General features: G+C 48.5%; 1 protein-coding gene across 4 annotated transcripts in view; it reads right to left on the bottom strand.

Moving 5' to 3' along the window:
• The window catches only part of PDZD4 (PDZ domain containing 4), a 31491-nt gene extending 23098 nt beyond the window's left edge, over positions 1 to 8393 (bottom strand). For 2 of the 4 annotated variants that reach the window (XM_066249179.1, XM_066249183.1), the window contains exon 1: positions 7720 to 8393. In XM_066249179.1, the coding sequence (XP_066105276.1) occupies positions 7720 to 7779 (60 nt within the window). In that variant the 5' untranslated portion in view covers positions 7780 to 8393. Of the gene's footprint in view, positions 1 to 7086; positions 7122 to 7719 lie in introns of those variants that run through there. The other 2 variants (XM_066249182.1, XM_066249181.1) reach the window with 2 other exon arrangements.
• Between the last annotated feature and the right edge of the window lie 9168 nt (positions 8394 to 17561).

Here is a 17561-nt window from a genome sequence, read left to right as displayed (position 1 = left end):
TTAAAATTTTTTTTAATTATTAAAAAAAGTGTGATTAGGTCCACCACAGAGAGAAGGACACAGGCCCGGCCAGCAGGGGTACAAGGTAGGCATTTGTAGCCAATGCCTCTGTGCTACACGGTATGTGGTGACGCCACCCCCTCCATTTCCACTCTTTGTAACCTGCCTCCTTCTGATTTTCAACTCAACATGCATTATTCTCTCAACACACACTCAGGGTCCTTTCCAGATTTCTCAAGCTTGCCCCTCAGCGCTGCTGCCCCCAGCAAGCACCCTTGGAGGACATGAGTGGATTAATAGAAATAGGGCTAGAGCTCTGACACGCTGCATTGAAAACACTATGATGGACCGTATCAGCAGAATGAAGGGCCAAAGTCATGTGAACATTTCAACAGCCACAGAAAAAGCATTTGACAAAATCTAACAATGCTTCATGATAAGAACACTTAAACTAAGAATAGAAGGGAATTTAACCTGATAAGGAGCATCTATGAAAAACCACTAACTTCAAACTCATTTGTGAAAAGACTTGAAACTAGCCTGACCAGGCGGTGGCGCAGTGGATAGGGCGTCGGTCTGGGATGCGGAAGACCCAGGTTCGAGACCCCAAGGTTACCAGCTTGAGCGCAGGCTCATCTGGTTTGAGCAAAGCTCACCAGCTTGGACCCAAGGTCTCTGACTTGAGCAAGGGGTTACTTGGTCTGCTGTAGCCCCCCAGTCAAGGCACATATGAGAAAGCAATCAATGAACAACTAAGGTGTCACAACGAAAAACTAATGATTGATGCTTCACATCTCTCTCCGTTCCTGTCTGTCAAAAAAAAAAAAAAAAAAAGCCTGACCTGTGGTGGCGCAGTGGATAAAGCGTCGACCTGGAAATGCTGAGGTCGCCGGTTCGAAACCCTGGGCTTGCCTGGTCAAGGCACATATGGGAGTTGATGCTTCCAGCTTCTCCCCCGTCTCTCTCTCCTCTCTCTCTGTCTCTGTCTCTCCCTCTCTCTCTCCTCTCTAAAATGAATAAATAAAAATAAAAATAAAAATAACATAAAAAAGACTTGAAACTTCCCCTTAGATCAGAAACAAAGCAAGAATGCCTACTTCTTTTAAAAAAAAAAGCTCGCTTCTTTTCAATATTGTACTGGGGTTCTAACCAAAGCACATTGGCAAGAAAAAGAAATAAAAGGCATCCAGAGTGGGAAAAAAGTAAAACTATCTCTATTTGCCCATGACATGATCCCATATATAGAAAATCCTGAAGAATCCACTAAAACTATTAAAGTGCCCTGGCCAGGTCTGTGGATAGAGTGTGGCTCAGTAGATAGTGTCGGACAGTGCACCAAGGTCACCAGCTCAGTCACCGGATTGGTTGCTGGTCTGGGCACATACGAGAAGCAACCAATGAATGAGTGCACAACTAAATGGAACAACCAAGTAGAACAATGCGATGCTTCTCTCTCTCTCTCTCTCTCTCTCTCTCTCTCCCCCCCCTCTCCCCTTTCCTCTCTATCTCTCAAATCAATGGGAAATTTAGAAAACATAAAATAGAAACTATTAAAGCTAAAGATGAAGTTCAGTAAGGTTGTACGATGCAGGGTCAATAAAAATCATTGTATTTCTATACAATGGCAATGAGAAAGGTGAAAAAGAAATTAAGAAAATAATTCCACTTATAATAGCATCATGAATAATAAAATATGCAGAAAAATATTTAGGAAAAGTGCGTAACATCAGTGAAGAAAATTGAAGACCCAGATGTAAACACAGCCCATGTTCATGGTTAATAAATACTCCCCCAAACTAATCTACAAATTCAATGGGATTCCTACAAAACTGCAGCTGGCTCCTTTCCAGGAACTGCCTAGCTCATCCTGAAATTCATATGGAAACTCAAAGGACCTAGAAAAGCCAAAATAACCTTGAAGAGTGAAAAGTTGGAGGACCCACACTTGCTGATTTCAGAAATTACTTGCAAAGCTACAGTAAAAGCAGTGTGGTGCTGACATAATGATAGAAATTTCTCCAAACAAGATATGCAAATTACCAATAGCACATAAAAATATGCTCAACATCATATGCCATCAGGAAATGAAAATCAAAACGACAATGAGCCCTGGCCTGACGCTGTTCCACTGCGCCAAGGTTGCAGGTTCCATCCTGGGTCAGGGCACATACAAGAATCAACCAATAAATGCATAAATAAGTGAAACAACAGCCTGACGAGGTGGTGGCGCAGAGGACAGAGTGTCAACCTGGGACACTGAGGACCCAGGTTCGAAACCTTGAGGTCACTGGCTTGAGCACTGGTTCATCCGGCCTGAGCACAAGGTCGCTGGCTTGAGCGTGGGATCATAGACATGATCCCATGGTCACTGGCTTGAGCCCAAAGGTCACTGGTTTGAAGCTCAAAGTCTCTGGCTTGAGCAAGGAGGTCACTGGCTCACCTATAGCCACATGGTCAAGGCACATATGAGAAAGTATCAACTAAGGTGCTGCAACTACAGATTGATGTTTCTCATCTCTCTCCCTTCCTGTCTGTCTCTGTCTCTTACTAAATATATATATATATATATATATATATATATATATATATATATATTGCCTGACCAGGCGGTGGCGCAGTGGATAGAGCATCGGACTGGGATGTAGAGGACCCAGGTTCGAGACCCTGAGGTTTCCAGCTTGAGCGCGGGCTCGTCTGGTTTGAGCAAGGCTCACCAGCCTGGACCCAAGGTCGCTGGCTTGAGCAAGCGGTTACTTGGTGCTGTAGCCCCACGGTCAAAGGCACATATGAGAAAGCAATCAATGAACAACTAAGGTGTCGCAAGGAAAAACTAATAATTGATGCTTCTCATCTCTCTCCGTTCCTGTCTGTCTGTCCCTATCTATCCCTCTCTCTGACTCTCTCTCTGTCTCTGAAAAAATAAAATAAAATAAAATTGAAAAAAAAATAAAAAAAAATATATATATATATATTGGGACTTGACCTTGGCGCTATTAGATCATTGACTCAGGATGCTGAGGTCCCTGGTTCAAAACCCCAAGGACACATAGCCAGTTCAAAACCCTGGGCTTGCCCAGTCAAGGCACATGACAAGCAATCAATGAACAACTAAAGTGAAACAACTATGAGCTGATGCTTCTCTCTCCTCTCTCTCTCTCTCTCTCTCTCTCTCTCAACAACCACAACAACAAAAAATATGTTGGGGAGGATGTGAAGAAATTGGAACACTCTTGCCTGACCAGGTGGTGGTGCAATGAATAAAGCATTGGCCTGGGACGCTGAGGACCCAAGTTTAAAACTCCAAGATCCCTGGCTTGAGCACCGGTTCACTAGCTCAGCTGGGGTGCTCAGCCCCACACCCCCAACAAGGCACATATGAAGAATAAATCACTGAACAACTAAGGTGCCACAAGGAAGAATTGATGCTTCTCATCTCTCTCCCCTCGATCTGTGCCGCGCCCTCACCCCGCTTAAAAGAAAAATGAAACTGGAACACTCTTACATTGCTAATGGGAATGTAAATGGTTAAGCCCTGGTGGAAAAGAGTTCAGCAGCTCCTCAAAGAAAACCAAACAATTACCGTATGTTCCAGCAGTTCCATTTTTGAGTATATATCTACTAAGACGGAAAGTAGGGAATCAAACAGATATTTATTTGTACATTCACAGCAGCATGATTCACAATAGTTATAAAGTGGAAGAACCAAATGACCATCAACAGATGGATGGATCAATATTATGTGGTATAGCCATACAAGGGAATATTACTCAGCAATAACAAAAATTTATCACTAATACATTTTACAATATAGATAAACCTTGAAAACATGATAAATGAAGGAAGCCAGACACAAGGGGTCATATTTATCATATGGTTCCATTTAGAAATGTCTGGAAAAGGGAAATTCACAAAGACAGAAAGTAGATTAGTGGGCGCCAGGGACTGGGAGTATAGAGGGGAAATGGTATGGGGGTTCTTTTTTTTTTAATATTTTATTTATTGATTTTTAGAGAGAGAGGAGTGAGAGAGAGAGAGAGAGAGAGAGAGAGAAGGGGGAGGAGCAGGAAGCATCAACTCCCATATGTGCCTTGACCAGGCAAGCCCAAGGTTTCAAACCAGCAACCTCAGTGTTCCAGGTCGACACTTTATCCCATTGTGCCACCACAGGTCAGGCCTGGAGGTTCTTTTTAAGGTGATGAAAATGTTCTGGAATTAGATAGTGGTGATAGTTGTACAACTCTGAATATACTAAAAAAAACAACCTCTGACTTTGTACACTTTTAGGGTATGCAAATTATATCTCAGTCAAGCTGTAGCATTTTTCTGAAGTGCCCGTGAGTCATCAGGAAAAAAGGGCCTGGACTGCAAGGCTAGAATAGAGACTTGGGGTTCCTTGACCTGGGGGTCGGAAACCTCTGGAGATCTAGGAAGAGGCTGCAGGGAGCCCTTGTACAAGGATTCACATGCCAAGTGATGTAGGTGTACATGCGCATTCCCCTGGACTGCATTGTGTCTCACTGAGGTCCCTTACTCTGGTAAGGCGCAGGGTCACAGGCAGGTACGGAGGAGACAGGGAGAAGTGCCACCAAAGCTGGGGGAACAGCAGTGTTTAAGGAACACTGCAGCCAGGCGAGGGTTCCTGGAAGCTGGCTGGTCTTTTGGGACAAAAACTTCCTTGTTTGGGAAGAGGCTTTGGGCAAAAGTTCTCCCTTCTAAGCTTGAGACGCTAGCCCCCAGAAACGGAGTAATCTGAGACATCTAATGGTTTTCCCTACTTTCCATATTTTAAAATTCAATTCTCTTTTTTTATCCCCTTAATTTTAAAGAATGGCTCCTCTTTTATTTTTTTAATTTTTTTTTTTTTCTTTTCCATTTTTCTGAAGCTGGAAACAGGGAGAGACAGTCAGACAGACTCCCGCATGCGCCCGACCGGGATCCACCCGGCACGCCCACCAGGGGCGATGCTCTGCCCACCAGGGGGCGATGCTCTGCCCATCCTGGGTGTCGCCATGTTGCAACCAGAGCCACTCTAGCGCCTGGGGCAGAGGCCACAGAGCCATCCCCAGCGCCCGGGCCATCTTTGCTCCAATGGAGCCTTGGCTGCGGGAGGGGAAGAGAGAGACAGAGAGGAAAGCGTGGCGGAGGGATGGAGAAGCAAATGGGCGCTTCTCCTGTGTGCCCTGGCCGGGAATCGAACCCGGGTCCTCCGCACGCTAGGCCGACGCTCTACCGCTGAGCCAACCGGCCAGGGCCGAATGGTTCCTCTTTTAAAGCTGCACACCAGAATTTAAATGGCAAGATCTATATCACAGTGGATTTCTTCTCAGACTGACAATGTTTAGATTTTAAGCAAATAAAGTACCAGTTGGTGTGAAACTCAAAAAACAGCTGTATCCACAGTCTCCCCTTCTGTCCAAGCTTCTGCTTCTGTAGGAGCTTTAAAAGGGAACAGCGTCCCTCAGACTGGTCCAGGATGGCTGCAGCCCAGACCAGGAAACAGCAGGGAGTGGCTGCGCCCCTGGCTCCGCTGGCTGCCGTGGGGGTGGGGGGCTACTTACCCAGGCCTTGGGGCTTTCTCTCAAGGAGGAAAGTCTGGCCCCAGGAATTTTGATTCAAGTCCTCTTCAGACATGGAAGCCCCTGAAAGCAGTCCCAGCCCAACCTGTGGCGCCTCCTCCCACTGCAATGGGGAGTCCCACCAAGGCTCCCAACCACAGCTTGTTTCAGGCCTGTAGTACAGTGCTGGTTGCCCTCCGCTTTTCACACATCCCCATGAGGCTGGCCTGAAATAAAGTACATCAGTGCCTCCTCCGCAAAGTCCAGAGCCCACGCTTTGGAACCGCTTGTTTTTTTAAAAAAAAATTTAATGTTTGTTATTGATTTTAGAGAGGTAGGGAGAGTGAGACAGTTACATCAATCTGTTCCTGTATATGCCTTGACCAAGGATTGAACCAGCAACGTCTGTGCTTTGGGATGATGTTCTCCCCAACTGAGCTATCTGGTCAGGGCCTGCTTGCTTTTTAAAAAATTTATTTTTCATTGAATTTATTGGGGCGGCATTGGTTCGCAAAACCATACAGGTGTGAAGTGTAAAACTCAGTAAAACATCACCTGCACACTACATCACCCCAAGCGTAGTCTCTTTCCTCCCCCTTTGGAACCCACTGTCTTTTGATAAAATGATTGCAAGAAAGGAAGCAGTGAGCACGGTTTCCACCGCCTCACTGACCAACCAGAGCAACCCAGGTGCCCATCACGTGGCTTCCACGGGACTGCATCTCGGTCCCAACCTGGGGCATTCCGGAACCGATCCCACCAGGAGGCAAAGGCAATGGCTAAGAATGGGAGGAAGTAGCAGGGGGTGTGAAAAGCGGAGGGTTCCGGCGCCCGGGAAACCTGCTGGGAGAAAGTAGAGGAGTGCCGCCAGACTAGGGCAAGATTCCTCCTCCAGCCTCTCGCCCCCGCCTCACGGTGGCCAGAGGAACTAGGCTCCCAGCACAGATGCTGGGCTTCCCCGTTCTCCCCAATCCCTTGATGCACTGATTCTTCCCCCTTTCTGTGGCTCCGCTGATGCCTGCAGGGCTTCCCCCTATTCTTCTAGTAAGACCATATTCCCCAGGCAACACCGCTCCAGCCTGAACTAGGTACCCAGTCCTGACTAATGAACACGGAGTTGAAGCGCACATCTGTCTAAACCAGGTCTGTCCCTAGGTCTCGACTCTCTCTCACCTTGAACTCTCTCCACTTAGCCTTGGAGGTATCTCAGGCCACATCATTTGGGACATTCTCTAGACAGTTCTTAGAACGCACACAGAAAAGTACACACACGCGGGGCCGCAGGAGCCTCCGCGTACAGACAGATGGGGCACAGGCACGCACTCACGAAATAACGCCACGCACAAGCAAGAAAACCCTGCTCCCAGCCTCGGTGCGGGAGTCCGGGACGGAGTGCGGAGCCCGGTGTCTCCTCTTCCTCCCAGCCACGCAACGGCCGGTTCACACCCCCTAAAGCCCAGCGGGAGAGAGCAGGCCAGGCACCGCCGTCCGCGGACGGCCCTCCCGGCTGAACCCGGCGGCGGTCACTCACTCAAGGTACCCAAGGCCTGAGAGCCCATCATTAAGGGCAGGGTCGCAATGGAGAATGGTTGTCGGGGTAGGCATCCCGGCCCGGGCCGGGCGTCGGCTGGGCCCCGGGTTGCCGCGCGCTTCTGCGCCCCTGTCCCACGGGGACCTGAATTTAGCTGTCCCCCACGCCGCGGGCGCCCGCCTCCCAGCCCTGCCCTGCCCTGGGTGCAGCAGGGCAAGCGTGTGCAGGATACTGAGGCCGTTGCTATGCAACCTCCACCCCGCGCGGGCGCCCGCAACATCGGGCCTCCCAGCTCCCAAGCGCGCCAGACTCAGACAGAGAGCCCAACTTCCCGACCCGGTCCCATCTGAACCCAAGGCTCGCGTTTCAATCTACTTGTGCCGCCCAAAGGATGCCCCCTGCACCCCGTTCCCCATGTAGCTTCCCCCATCTATAACTGCTTCCCACGGAGCGCCAACACCCAGCAGCTGCAGAAATTGAGGGCGAGGATGGCTCCCTATCTCTCCCTCTAGGACCCGCCAACCCTCCCACATCTGTGGCCCCGGCTCCACCAGGCCTTATCCCCGGGCCAGCTTCCTCCCCAGGTGGCGCCCACGCCCCCCACCCCCAACCCCAGCGGCTCAGCCGCCCTACCTGAAGCATTACTTTGTACTGCTCCTCCGGTTTCTGGACCACGCACATATTACATCCCATGGTGCTGGCGGGCGAGGAAAGAGAGCAGAACGGGGAAATGCCTTTCACTGGCCTTTGCGCGGGACCTCGGGTCCCGGGTCAGGGCCGGGAGCCATACCCTAGAGCGGGAGGCGGGCCGCCTAGCGGGAGAGAGGGGCACGCCCCCGAGGTGGGGGCAGCTCCACGCCCCTCGGGTTAACTCTTAGCTGGCTGAGGCCACGCGCGGGCATGCTCCTTCGCACCCAGCCAGGAAAAAAAAGGAAGCGGGGGATGGGCGGGCGCGCTCGGCGTTGCTTGGCTACGTCCCCCCAAGAGGCGCAGGGGCGCGCCGGGCCGCGGTGGGCGTCAGGGGCCGTGGGCCGCGTGCCACCCCGCCCGCGGGGCCCGCTGTTGTCGCTGCCGCTGCCGCCTCCGGCTCCCACCCATGGCCTCCAGCCCTGGGAGCCCGGCCCTCCTGCTATGCGCCGCGGCCTGGCCCTCCGAGTGAGGGGCGGCAGGGCGGCGGCGGCCCCTGCTCGCGGCCAGACCCGTGCCCGCGTTCCCGCCTCTCCCGCCTGCGCTCCGGGGGCTACCAGCGACCGTTCTCCAGCCCCCTAGCTAGCCCCGCTGTCTCCAGCTCCCGCCCGGGACGACGGACACGCGCGCAAGCCCGCGGCGGCAGCGGGGGAGGGGCGCGGGGATGGGGCGCAAGCGCGCTGGGGAGGGGAGCAGGGCTAGGTGGGAGCTGGAACCGCGGGAGGCTGCGGGAGCGGGCGCGGGAAGGCGGGGGCAGGGCCTGGACGCGGGCGTTGATGGGGCCGGGAGGTCCTTGGCTCCGCGCCATCCCCGATGTCGGGCCCCCGGGCGCCCAGCTCAGGACGTGCAGCCTGTGCGGAGCTGGCCCAGGAGACTGGGATCCTGTTTGGAGGAGCGCCTCCCGGGATCCCTCAGAGAACTCAGGGCCTAGGAGAGGGACGCGATTTCAGCCTTTGCCAGGTCCTTTTAAGCAGCAGCCTGAATGCCCTCCAGTTTCCCTTCAATGACGGCTTCTATCCTTTAACTCAGCTGTTCCTTCGCTGTCGTTGAAATGGACACCTTTGTTAATTTTTTTTAAGAATTAAAAAAAGAAGCTTGGAGGTGGCATGGGTCGTGGGGAGATCCTGCCAAATGCCTTGGGATGCCCTGGGGCCCTCGCGTAAACACAGGACTGGTTTGCCTGGGTCTGCTGTCTACCTACCTGTAACTCCAATTCTCAGCGCGCGCTCAGGCACAGCGTCTTAACGTTTCCTCCATCGCTTCATTTTCTCTCCCACAACCTGTCCTCTCTTCTTGGATAAACCTAGAGAGAGATGGCCTGAGGACCACGTTCCCATGGGGTTCCAGGGAGTGCTTCTGAGTCCAAACTCCCTGACTGCAAGCCTTATTTCCAGGCTTTGGCAAGTCACAAAATCATTAACCACACAGACCTGTTCAATTAGACTGTAGTGGTGGGGGAAGGCCCTTCCAAAACCCTTCTTGACTCTTGGTTTCTAGGAATATGGGAAGGGATGTGAATGTCCCCAAAAGCAGACCTTGAGACAAGGGCTGGTGGGCAGATTGCTTGTGTTGAAAAGTGATCTCAAGATGAAAGCCAGGTGCACTCAAGTTGGTGCTCACTCAGAGCTGCTGGGACTTGACCTCCCTAGGAGCTGGAATAGAGTGCATCGCAGAAAGGGCTGTTCTAGACCTAAAGAGACTACCATACCACAAAGGATCACAAACCCCGTGGCCTAAAACAGCAGAAATGTATTCTTACAGTTCTGGAGACTCCAGGTCCAAAATGAAAGTGCTGGCAGGGTTAGGCTCACTCTTTATAGACTCTAAGGGAGGGTCCTTTGACTCTTCCTAGCTTCCTGGGGCCTCTCTGCAATCTTTGTTGTTCCTTGGCTTGTAGCTGCGTCACTAATTTGCACCTCTGTCCTCACAGGACCTCTTCCCTGAGTGAGACTATAGTGAGGTGTTGGGGACCAAAATACAACATGGTCTATGTAGTTTAGATTTTGGGGGGACAGAGTTGTGGGGAACTGGCAATAAACTGACAGTCTGCCCAACCCCCCACCTCACTTGTTCTCTGAAGTTATTAAAGGCTGTTAAACTGTGGTGCTGGATTGTTTATACTCATCTTACCCCCATGTCCCCCGGAAAGACTGGAGGCAAGTTTCTTTTATCCTTTGTTTTGTGAAGTTAAGATGTTTTGTATGGTGGGGGTTTTCTGCACTTGGTAGAATTCTTGGGTTGCCTTGGAAATGTGATCAGAGATCTTTTTGATTTGCTAATGGCCCACTTTACCCTATAAATAAAGCAAGAAGCAGGTGTAAAGTGTGCTCTGTTCTTGCCATCAGCTTTGCAGAGGCCTCCTGAGCCCATCCTTTTACTTTAAGCCTATTTTCTTAATTCCAGGCCGTTCCCACTCAGGACCTGGAATTACTAGCCCCGCTAGTTCGCGGCAGTGAGGCAGCAGTCTGTTTTTTACCAACAGAACAAGGTGACTATCTAAGAACCAGGTCTGAATGTTTCCCTCTCATCAGTCAGTCATAGGAAACCTGCCATGAGTCCATAGGTGTGAGCTGAGGGGGAGTACCAGTGTGATAGAGGCAAGGGACCTGGGATCTGGACCACCTGTCCATGTACCTGACTTGAGCATCTGGCCCCACTTAGGCCTGGTCCTGAACGTGGTATCTCTACTGGATTGCTTCTCTGCCCACCTGGCCGCATGACTCGGGTCTGCCATAGACAGATCCCTCTCTTGCACCTTTGGTCTGTTGTGGTTGCATCATGACTTTAGCGGTACAGCAGCTTGCAGTGCAGCCTAGCTGTTAACAGGTCCTACCTGTGTATCACAAGACCTGCTTGATCAGACATTCCACTAATTTGGTGACCTATCCAGCATCATGCCAGATTAATCCCTTCTCTTGCTTAAGTTAGAGTCAGTTTCTTCCTTTGATCATTAAGCTCTAACAAATATGAAGCCCTCAGAGAGTATGGGAAGGAAGGAGATCAGCAACAGTTACTCCAGGGACAGCTACTTTGATCTGAGCTCAGCAATGAAGAAGAAGGTGGAGGGACATCCCAGCATGGCAAGAGGGTAACAGGTATGGTGGGCAGCCTGTCTGGAGCAGAACAGGGTGTGCAAGAGACAGACATAGTGAGGGCTGTCACCACCATGATCGCTGTGACCATTGCAGTGTTGTGTGTGTGTGTGTGTGTGACAAACAGAAAGAGGGACAGACAGGAAGGGAGAGAGATGAGAAGCATCAATTCTTTGTTGCGCCACCTTAGTTGTTGATTGCATACGTGCCTTGACCCGGGGGATTACAGCAGAGCGAGTGACCCCTTGCTCAAGCCAGTGACCTTTGGGCTCAAGCTGTATGAGCCCACACTCAAGCCAGCAACTTCAGAGCTTCGAACCTGGGTCCTCTGAGTACCAGTCCAGCGCTCTATCAACTGTGCCACCGCCTGGTCAGACCCACCGTCGTGTTCTTTAATCTGAACCCTAAATGCCAAGGTGAGGCTGGCCCAGGTTCTTTCCTGAACTGGTCCTGTCATGACTACGCTGCTCTCCCTCTGTGCCTTGAAGCTTGGATCTGCTGAGGGCATCAGGTCACCCCACAGAAGGGTCTGTTCCTACCTGCCCTGATTGCTTCAATGAGGCCAGGAGACCATTCTTTTTTTCCACTACATGTGAGGTTTCTGGTCTCCATTCCAGCCCTGCCTGATGCCCGACTGGGAAGCCGTGTTTCCCAGTACTTGCTTGGGACTGCCCACTGGCTGCCCCACAAGAGAACTGACAGACACTGAGGCCAGACCACGACCCAAAAATTCTGTTCCACTTCTCTTCTCTGGGGAGACTTGACTCTTTGTCTTCTGTCATCCTAGAGTGACAAGGCTCCCTTCTCCTGATGTGGCTATAAGCTTTGTGTGTGCTATTCCATCTTCCACGGGTGGTGCCTTTGGCATTATATCAAAGTAAGTCATCACCAAACCCAAGGTCACCTAGATTATCCCCTAGGTCATCATGTTCTAGACCAGGGGTCCCCAAACTTTTTACACAGGGGGCCAGTTCACTGTCCCTCAGACCGTTGGAGGGCCGTACTATAAAAAAAACTATGAACAAATCCCTATGCACACTGCACATATCTTATTTTAAAGTAAAAAAACAAAACGGGAACAAATACAATATTTAAAATAAAGAACAAGTAAATTTAAATCAACAAACTGACCAGTATTTCAATGGGAACTATGCTCCTCTCACTGACCACCAATGAAAGAGGTGCCCCTTCCAGAAGTGCAGCGGGGGGCGGATAAATGGCCTCAGGGGGCCGCATGTGGCCCGCGGGCCATAGTTTGGGGACCCCTGTTCTAGACTTTTATAGTTTAGCATTTTGCATTTAAGTCTATGATCCATTTTGAGTTAATTTTTTGTAAAGGATATAAGGTCTGTTTAGAATCATTTTTTTACATATAGCTGTCCAGTTGTTCCAGCACCATTTGTTGAAAAAATTATCCTTTCACCTGGCCTGTGGTGGCGCAGTGGGTAAAGCATTGACCTGGGATACCGAGGTCACTGGTTCAAAACCCTGGGCTTGCCTGGTCAAGGCACACATGGGAAGCAGCTACTAAGAGTTGAGCCTGACCTGTGGTGGCGCAGTGGATAAAAGCGTCGACCTGGAAATGCTGAGGTCACTGGTTCGAAACCCTGGGCTTGCCTGGTCAAGGCACATAGGGGAGTTGATGCTTCCAGCTCCTCCCCCCTTCTCTCTCTCTGTCTGTCTCTCCCTCTCTGTCTCTCTCTCTCTCCTCTCTAAAAATGAATTAAAAAAAAAAAAAGTTGATGCTTTCTGCTCCTCCCCACCCCCTTGCTCTCTCTCCCCTCATCTAAAAATCAATAAAGAATTTTTTTTAAAAAAAAGGAAGAAAAGATTATCCTTTTTCCATTGAACTGCCTTTGCTGACCTTGTCAAGGATCAGTTGACAGTATTATAAGGGTCTGTTTCTGCTATTCCATTTTGCAAAACTGAAAAGAAACCCTGTTGATGGCAGGGAAAAAGCAAGTGGGAGGCCCAGGGGGCTTCTCATGTTCTATATGAGAACATGTCCTGACTCATGGGAACATGGGTATTTGCTTTCCTGTTTTGTTTTTTTTCTTAATGTGGATGCACAGGATCAAATTACTCACTATCCATCAAATTAGTCCACTCATGGCCTGCTTTCATTTATTTTGTTTATTTTAAAATAAGTTCATTAACACCTACACAGCCACCACCCAACCCTGGCATGAGACCATTACCAGTAATTTACATACACTATCCCCCCTCCCTTTATTTTTTTGCTTGAATTTAGAGGGACAGAGAGGAAAGGAGAGAGAAAATCATTCATTTGTTGTTCCTCTTAGTTGTGCACTCACTGTGCCTTGCTTCTCATACGTGCCTTGGCCAGAGATTGAACTTGCAACCTTACTATTTTGGAACGATGCTATTGCCTGACTGGGCTAGCCGGCCAGGGCCTAATACTATCCTGACCCTCCACTGCCCCCACATCCCACGTGACCGATAGTCTACATTTGGGTTTATCATTCTCTTTTAAAATTTGTGATAGAGGCCTGACCTGTGGTGGCGCAGTGGATAAAGCGTCGACCTGGAACACTGAGGTCTCCGGTTCGAAACCCTGGGCTTGCCTGGTCAAGGCACATATGGGAGTTGATGCTTCCTGCTCCTCCCCCTGTTCTCTATCTCTCCCTCTCTCTCTTCCCCCTCTCTCTCTAATAAAAATGAATAAATAAAACCTAAAAAAGTAAATAAATAAAATTTGTGATAGAATATGTAAAACATAAAATCTGCCATTTTTACCATTTTTAAGTATAATGTAGAGACGTTAGTTATATTCACAATATTTAACTATCTCCACTATTTCCAAAACTCTTTAATCACTCCAAACAAAAACTCTGTACCCATTAAGCATAGCTCCCCATTGTCCCTTGGGCCCTGATAACCCCTATCTACTTTTTATCTATGAATTTCCTCATTCTAAATATTTAAGTGAAGCTGTATTATAGTTGTCATTTTATGACTGACTTAATGTCACTCAGCGTAATATTTTGAAAGTTCATCCACACTGTAACGTGTGTCAGGATTTTATTCATTTTTATGGCTGAATAAAAACAAATAGGCTATATTTGTTTTTTGTTTTTTATTGATTTTAGAGAGATAGGAAGGGAGAGAGAGAGAGAGAGAGAGAGAGAGAGGGAGGGAGGGAAACATCCATCTGTTTCTGTATGTGCCCTGACTGGGTATCAAACTGGCAACCTCTGAGCGTCCAGATGATACTTCAACCAACTGAGCTATCAGGCTAGTTAGTGCTAGGCCATATCTGTTTATTCAGTCATCTGTCAATAGACATTTGGGTTGTTTTCTCCTTTTTTTATTTTTTTATTTTTCTGAAGTTAGAAGCCGAGAGGCAATCAGACAGACTCTCGCATGTGCCCAATCAGGATGCACCCGGCATGCCCACCAGGGGGCAATGCTCTGCCCATCTGGGGCGTTGCTCCGCTGCTGCTGGAGCCATTCTAGCACCTGAGGCAGAGGCCATGGAGCCATTCTCAGTGCCCGGGCCAACTTTGCTCCAATGGAGTCTTGGCTGCAGGAAGGGAAGAGAGAGACAGAGAGAAAGGAGAGGGGGAAGGGTGGAGAAACAGATGGGTGCTTCTCCTGTGTGCCCTGACCAGGAATCGAACTCAGAACTTCCACATGCTGGGCCAACGCTCTACCGCTGAGCCAACTGGCCAGGGTGGTTGTTTTCTCCTTTTTTATATAACTTTTTATATATTTATGTGTGCCTAAAATTATGTTTTCAGTTTAGCATATTTTTTATTTTATGCAAAAAGTATCCTGTCTGTAGTCTTCTGGGACTTGATTTTCTTTCTTTTCTTTCTTTTTTTTAAGGGGGTAAGAGGAGGGGAGATAGTGGGGAGATTACCACGTGCATCCCCATCAGTATCCACCCGGCAACCCCACCTGGGGCTAATGCTCCAGTACCTAGCTATTTTTAGTGTCTGAGGCTGTTACGCTCCAATGAAGCTATCATCAGCGCCCAGGCCATGCTCAAACAATCAAGCCTCTGGCTACAGGAGAGGAACATGGAGAGAAGGGGGAGAGGAGTTGGGGAGAACATGGTGGCTTCTCCTGTGCCCTGAACGGGAATCAAACCCAGGACGTCCGAATGCCGGGCCGACGCTATTCACTGAGCCACCAGCCAGGGCCTGGGACTTGGTTTTTTAACCTAAACATTATATAACTAAGATATTTTTCCTCCATGATATTGTTTGCATGAAGGGCATTTCAGTTGTTTCCAGTTTGTTGCTATGAACTTTTGTGTACATGCCTCCTAGTGCACCATATGGAAGTTCCGCTTGCATATGTGCCCAAGAGTGGAAGATATGCACGTGTTCAACTTGACAGGTGAAGCCTAATTTTTTTCCAAAGTGGTCCTACCAATCTACACTCCCACTAACAAGATATAAAAGACCCTTTGGTACCATCTGTCACTAGAGAAGACCTGAGTCCCTGGGGCTTCTCCCTCCTCGGTTCTTATCACGCTCCCGAGAAAGAATTGAGGGAGAGACAGGGTGCAGTGTTCAAGCAAAGCAAGCAGCTTATTAAGCAAAGCTATACACTTAGCATAAAGCACAAGCAGGCAAACTCAGCTAGTCTGAGCGCCCTGCCTATTAGGGTCTTAGGAGTTATATACTCAGCTTTAAGGCTTTGTTTCCCTGTTATCAGGGCTAATAGATAGGGTTTCAAGATTCCCCTTTGTGTTTTTCTTTAACTGTTGGGACACCTGGTTATCTTGTTTTGTCTGGTCTCAGGACCCCCTCATTTAGTAGGTGAGATAAACCCCCTTTGTTCCCTCCTGTCCTAGTAATCTTCTGTATCTGCTTCCTGCTGAGTGAGGACATATTGCTGGTTCTGGGATGGCATCACTTGTTCTGTCTGGGCAGGTAAGGGTCAGGGGGTTCCGTATAGAATTTGTCAGCAGCCTGATCTAGAGGGTTGAAAAGAGTGCTTAAATATCCTGGTCAGACGGTCATTTATAGGTGAATTATTTCTAGCTTGGAAGATGCAAAATGGACAAGGGCATTGAGAATACTAAGTTTGGCCTGACCTGTAGTGGCACAGTGGGTAAAGCATCGACCTGGAACACTGAGGTCGCCGGTTCGGAATCCTGGGCTTGCCCTGTCAAAGTACATATAGGAAGCAACTACTATGAGTTGATGCTTCCTGCCTGACCTGTGGTGGCGCAGTGGATAAAGCGTCAACCTGGAAACGCTAAGGTTGCCGGTTCAAAAAAAAACCCCTGGGCTTGCCTGGTCAAGGCACATATGGGAGTTGATGCTTTCTGCTCCTCCCCCCTTCTCTCTCTCTCTCCCCTCTCTATAATAAATAAATAAAATCTTAAAAAAAAAAAGAAAAAAAAGATGGAGTTGATGCTTCCTGCTTCTCCATCCATTTTCTCTTTCTCTTTCTCCTCAAGTCAGTAAAATTAAAATAAAATAAAATGAAAGGAATATAAGGTCTGAGCCTGACTAGTGGTGGCACAGTGATGGAGTATCAACCTGGGACTCTGAGGTCCCAGGTTCAAAACCCAGAGATCGCCAGCTTGAGCGTGGGCTCATCCGTCTTGACCACAGGCTTGCCAACATGAGCGTGGGTTAATCAACATGATTCCAAGGTTTCTGGCTTGAGCCCAGAAGTCACTGGTTTGAAGCTCAAGGTCGTTGGCTTGAACAAAGGGTCACTGGCTTGGCTAGAGCCCCTGGTCAAGGCACATATGAGAAGCAATCAATGAATGACTGAAGTGATGGAGCTATGAGTTGATGCTTCTCATCTCTCCCTTCCTGTCTGTCTCTCTGTCCTTATGGGTGAGATAAACCCACAAAAGAAGGCATCTTTTAAGTCTAGTACTGAGAACCATTGGGTTTGGGGAAGAATTTGTTCCAAGATAGCATAAGGGTTTGGTACTACAAGATGTATAGGGATAAGGCCTTTTCGAATGCCCTTAAATCCTGAGCTAATGTCTAAGTTCTATCCTTTTTTTTAATAGGTAAGAGAGGAGTAGTATTACATGAAGAACTGCGAACTCTGAGTAACCCATTACAAAGGAACATAGTAATGACTTTCTGTAGCCTTTCCCTAGCCTCTAAATGTATGGGGTATTGTCTTCTATCAGGAAAATTGTTTGTCATATGATTCAGTTTGATCATAACTGGTTTGACTCTGTGAACTTGTCCAGGAATTCCTGTTGCTGAAACTTGAGAGTCAAATTCTTATTCCTTATCTGTATTAGTTTTAGTTGATCTTCTTTTAAAGAATAATGCCGTAATAGGGACAGATTTCTCAGTATCTATGGAAAAAACATATACTTCAGTCCTAACTTTACTTAAAATATTTCTGCCCAACAATGGACTAGGGCAGTGATCCCCAACCCCCGGGCCGCAGACCAGTACCAGTCTGTGGGCTATTTGGTACTGGTCCACAGAGAAAGAATAAATAACTTAAATTATTTCCGTTTTATTTACATTTAAGTCTGAATGATATTTTATTTTTTAAAAATGACCATATTCCCTCTGTTACATCTGCCTAAGACTCACTCTTGATGCTTGTCTCGTAAGTTCGACAATTATTTAAAAATACCACAGTTTTAAGTGACGGAAGACAATTTGACTTTGGGTGAGGGGTATGCAACATAATCAAATGTCAAAATAATCTGGAGATGTTTTCTCTGAACATATG

The sequence above is a fragment of the Saccopteryx bilineata genome, chromosome X (assembly GCF_036850765.1).
Source record: "Saccopteryx bilineata isolate mSacBil1 chromosome X, mSacBil1_pri_phased_curated, whole genome shotgun sequence".
In the NCBI taxonomy this organism is placed as follows: Eukaryota; Metazoa; Chordata; class Mammalia; order Chiroptera; family Emballonuridae; genus Saccopteryx; species Saccopteryx bilineata.
This window is presented reverse-complemented; position numbering and strand designations above follow the sequence as displayed.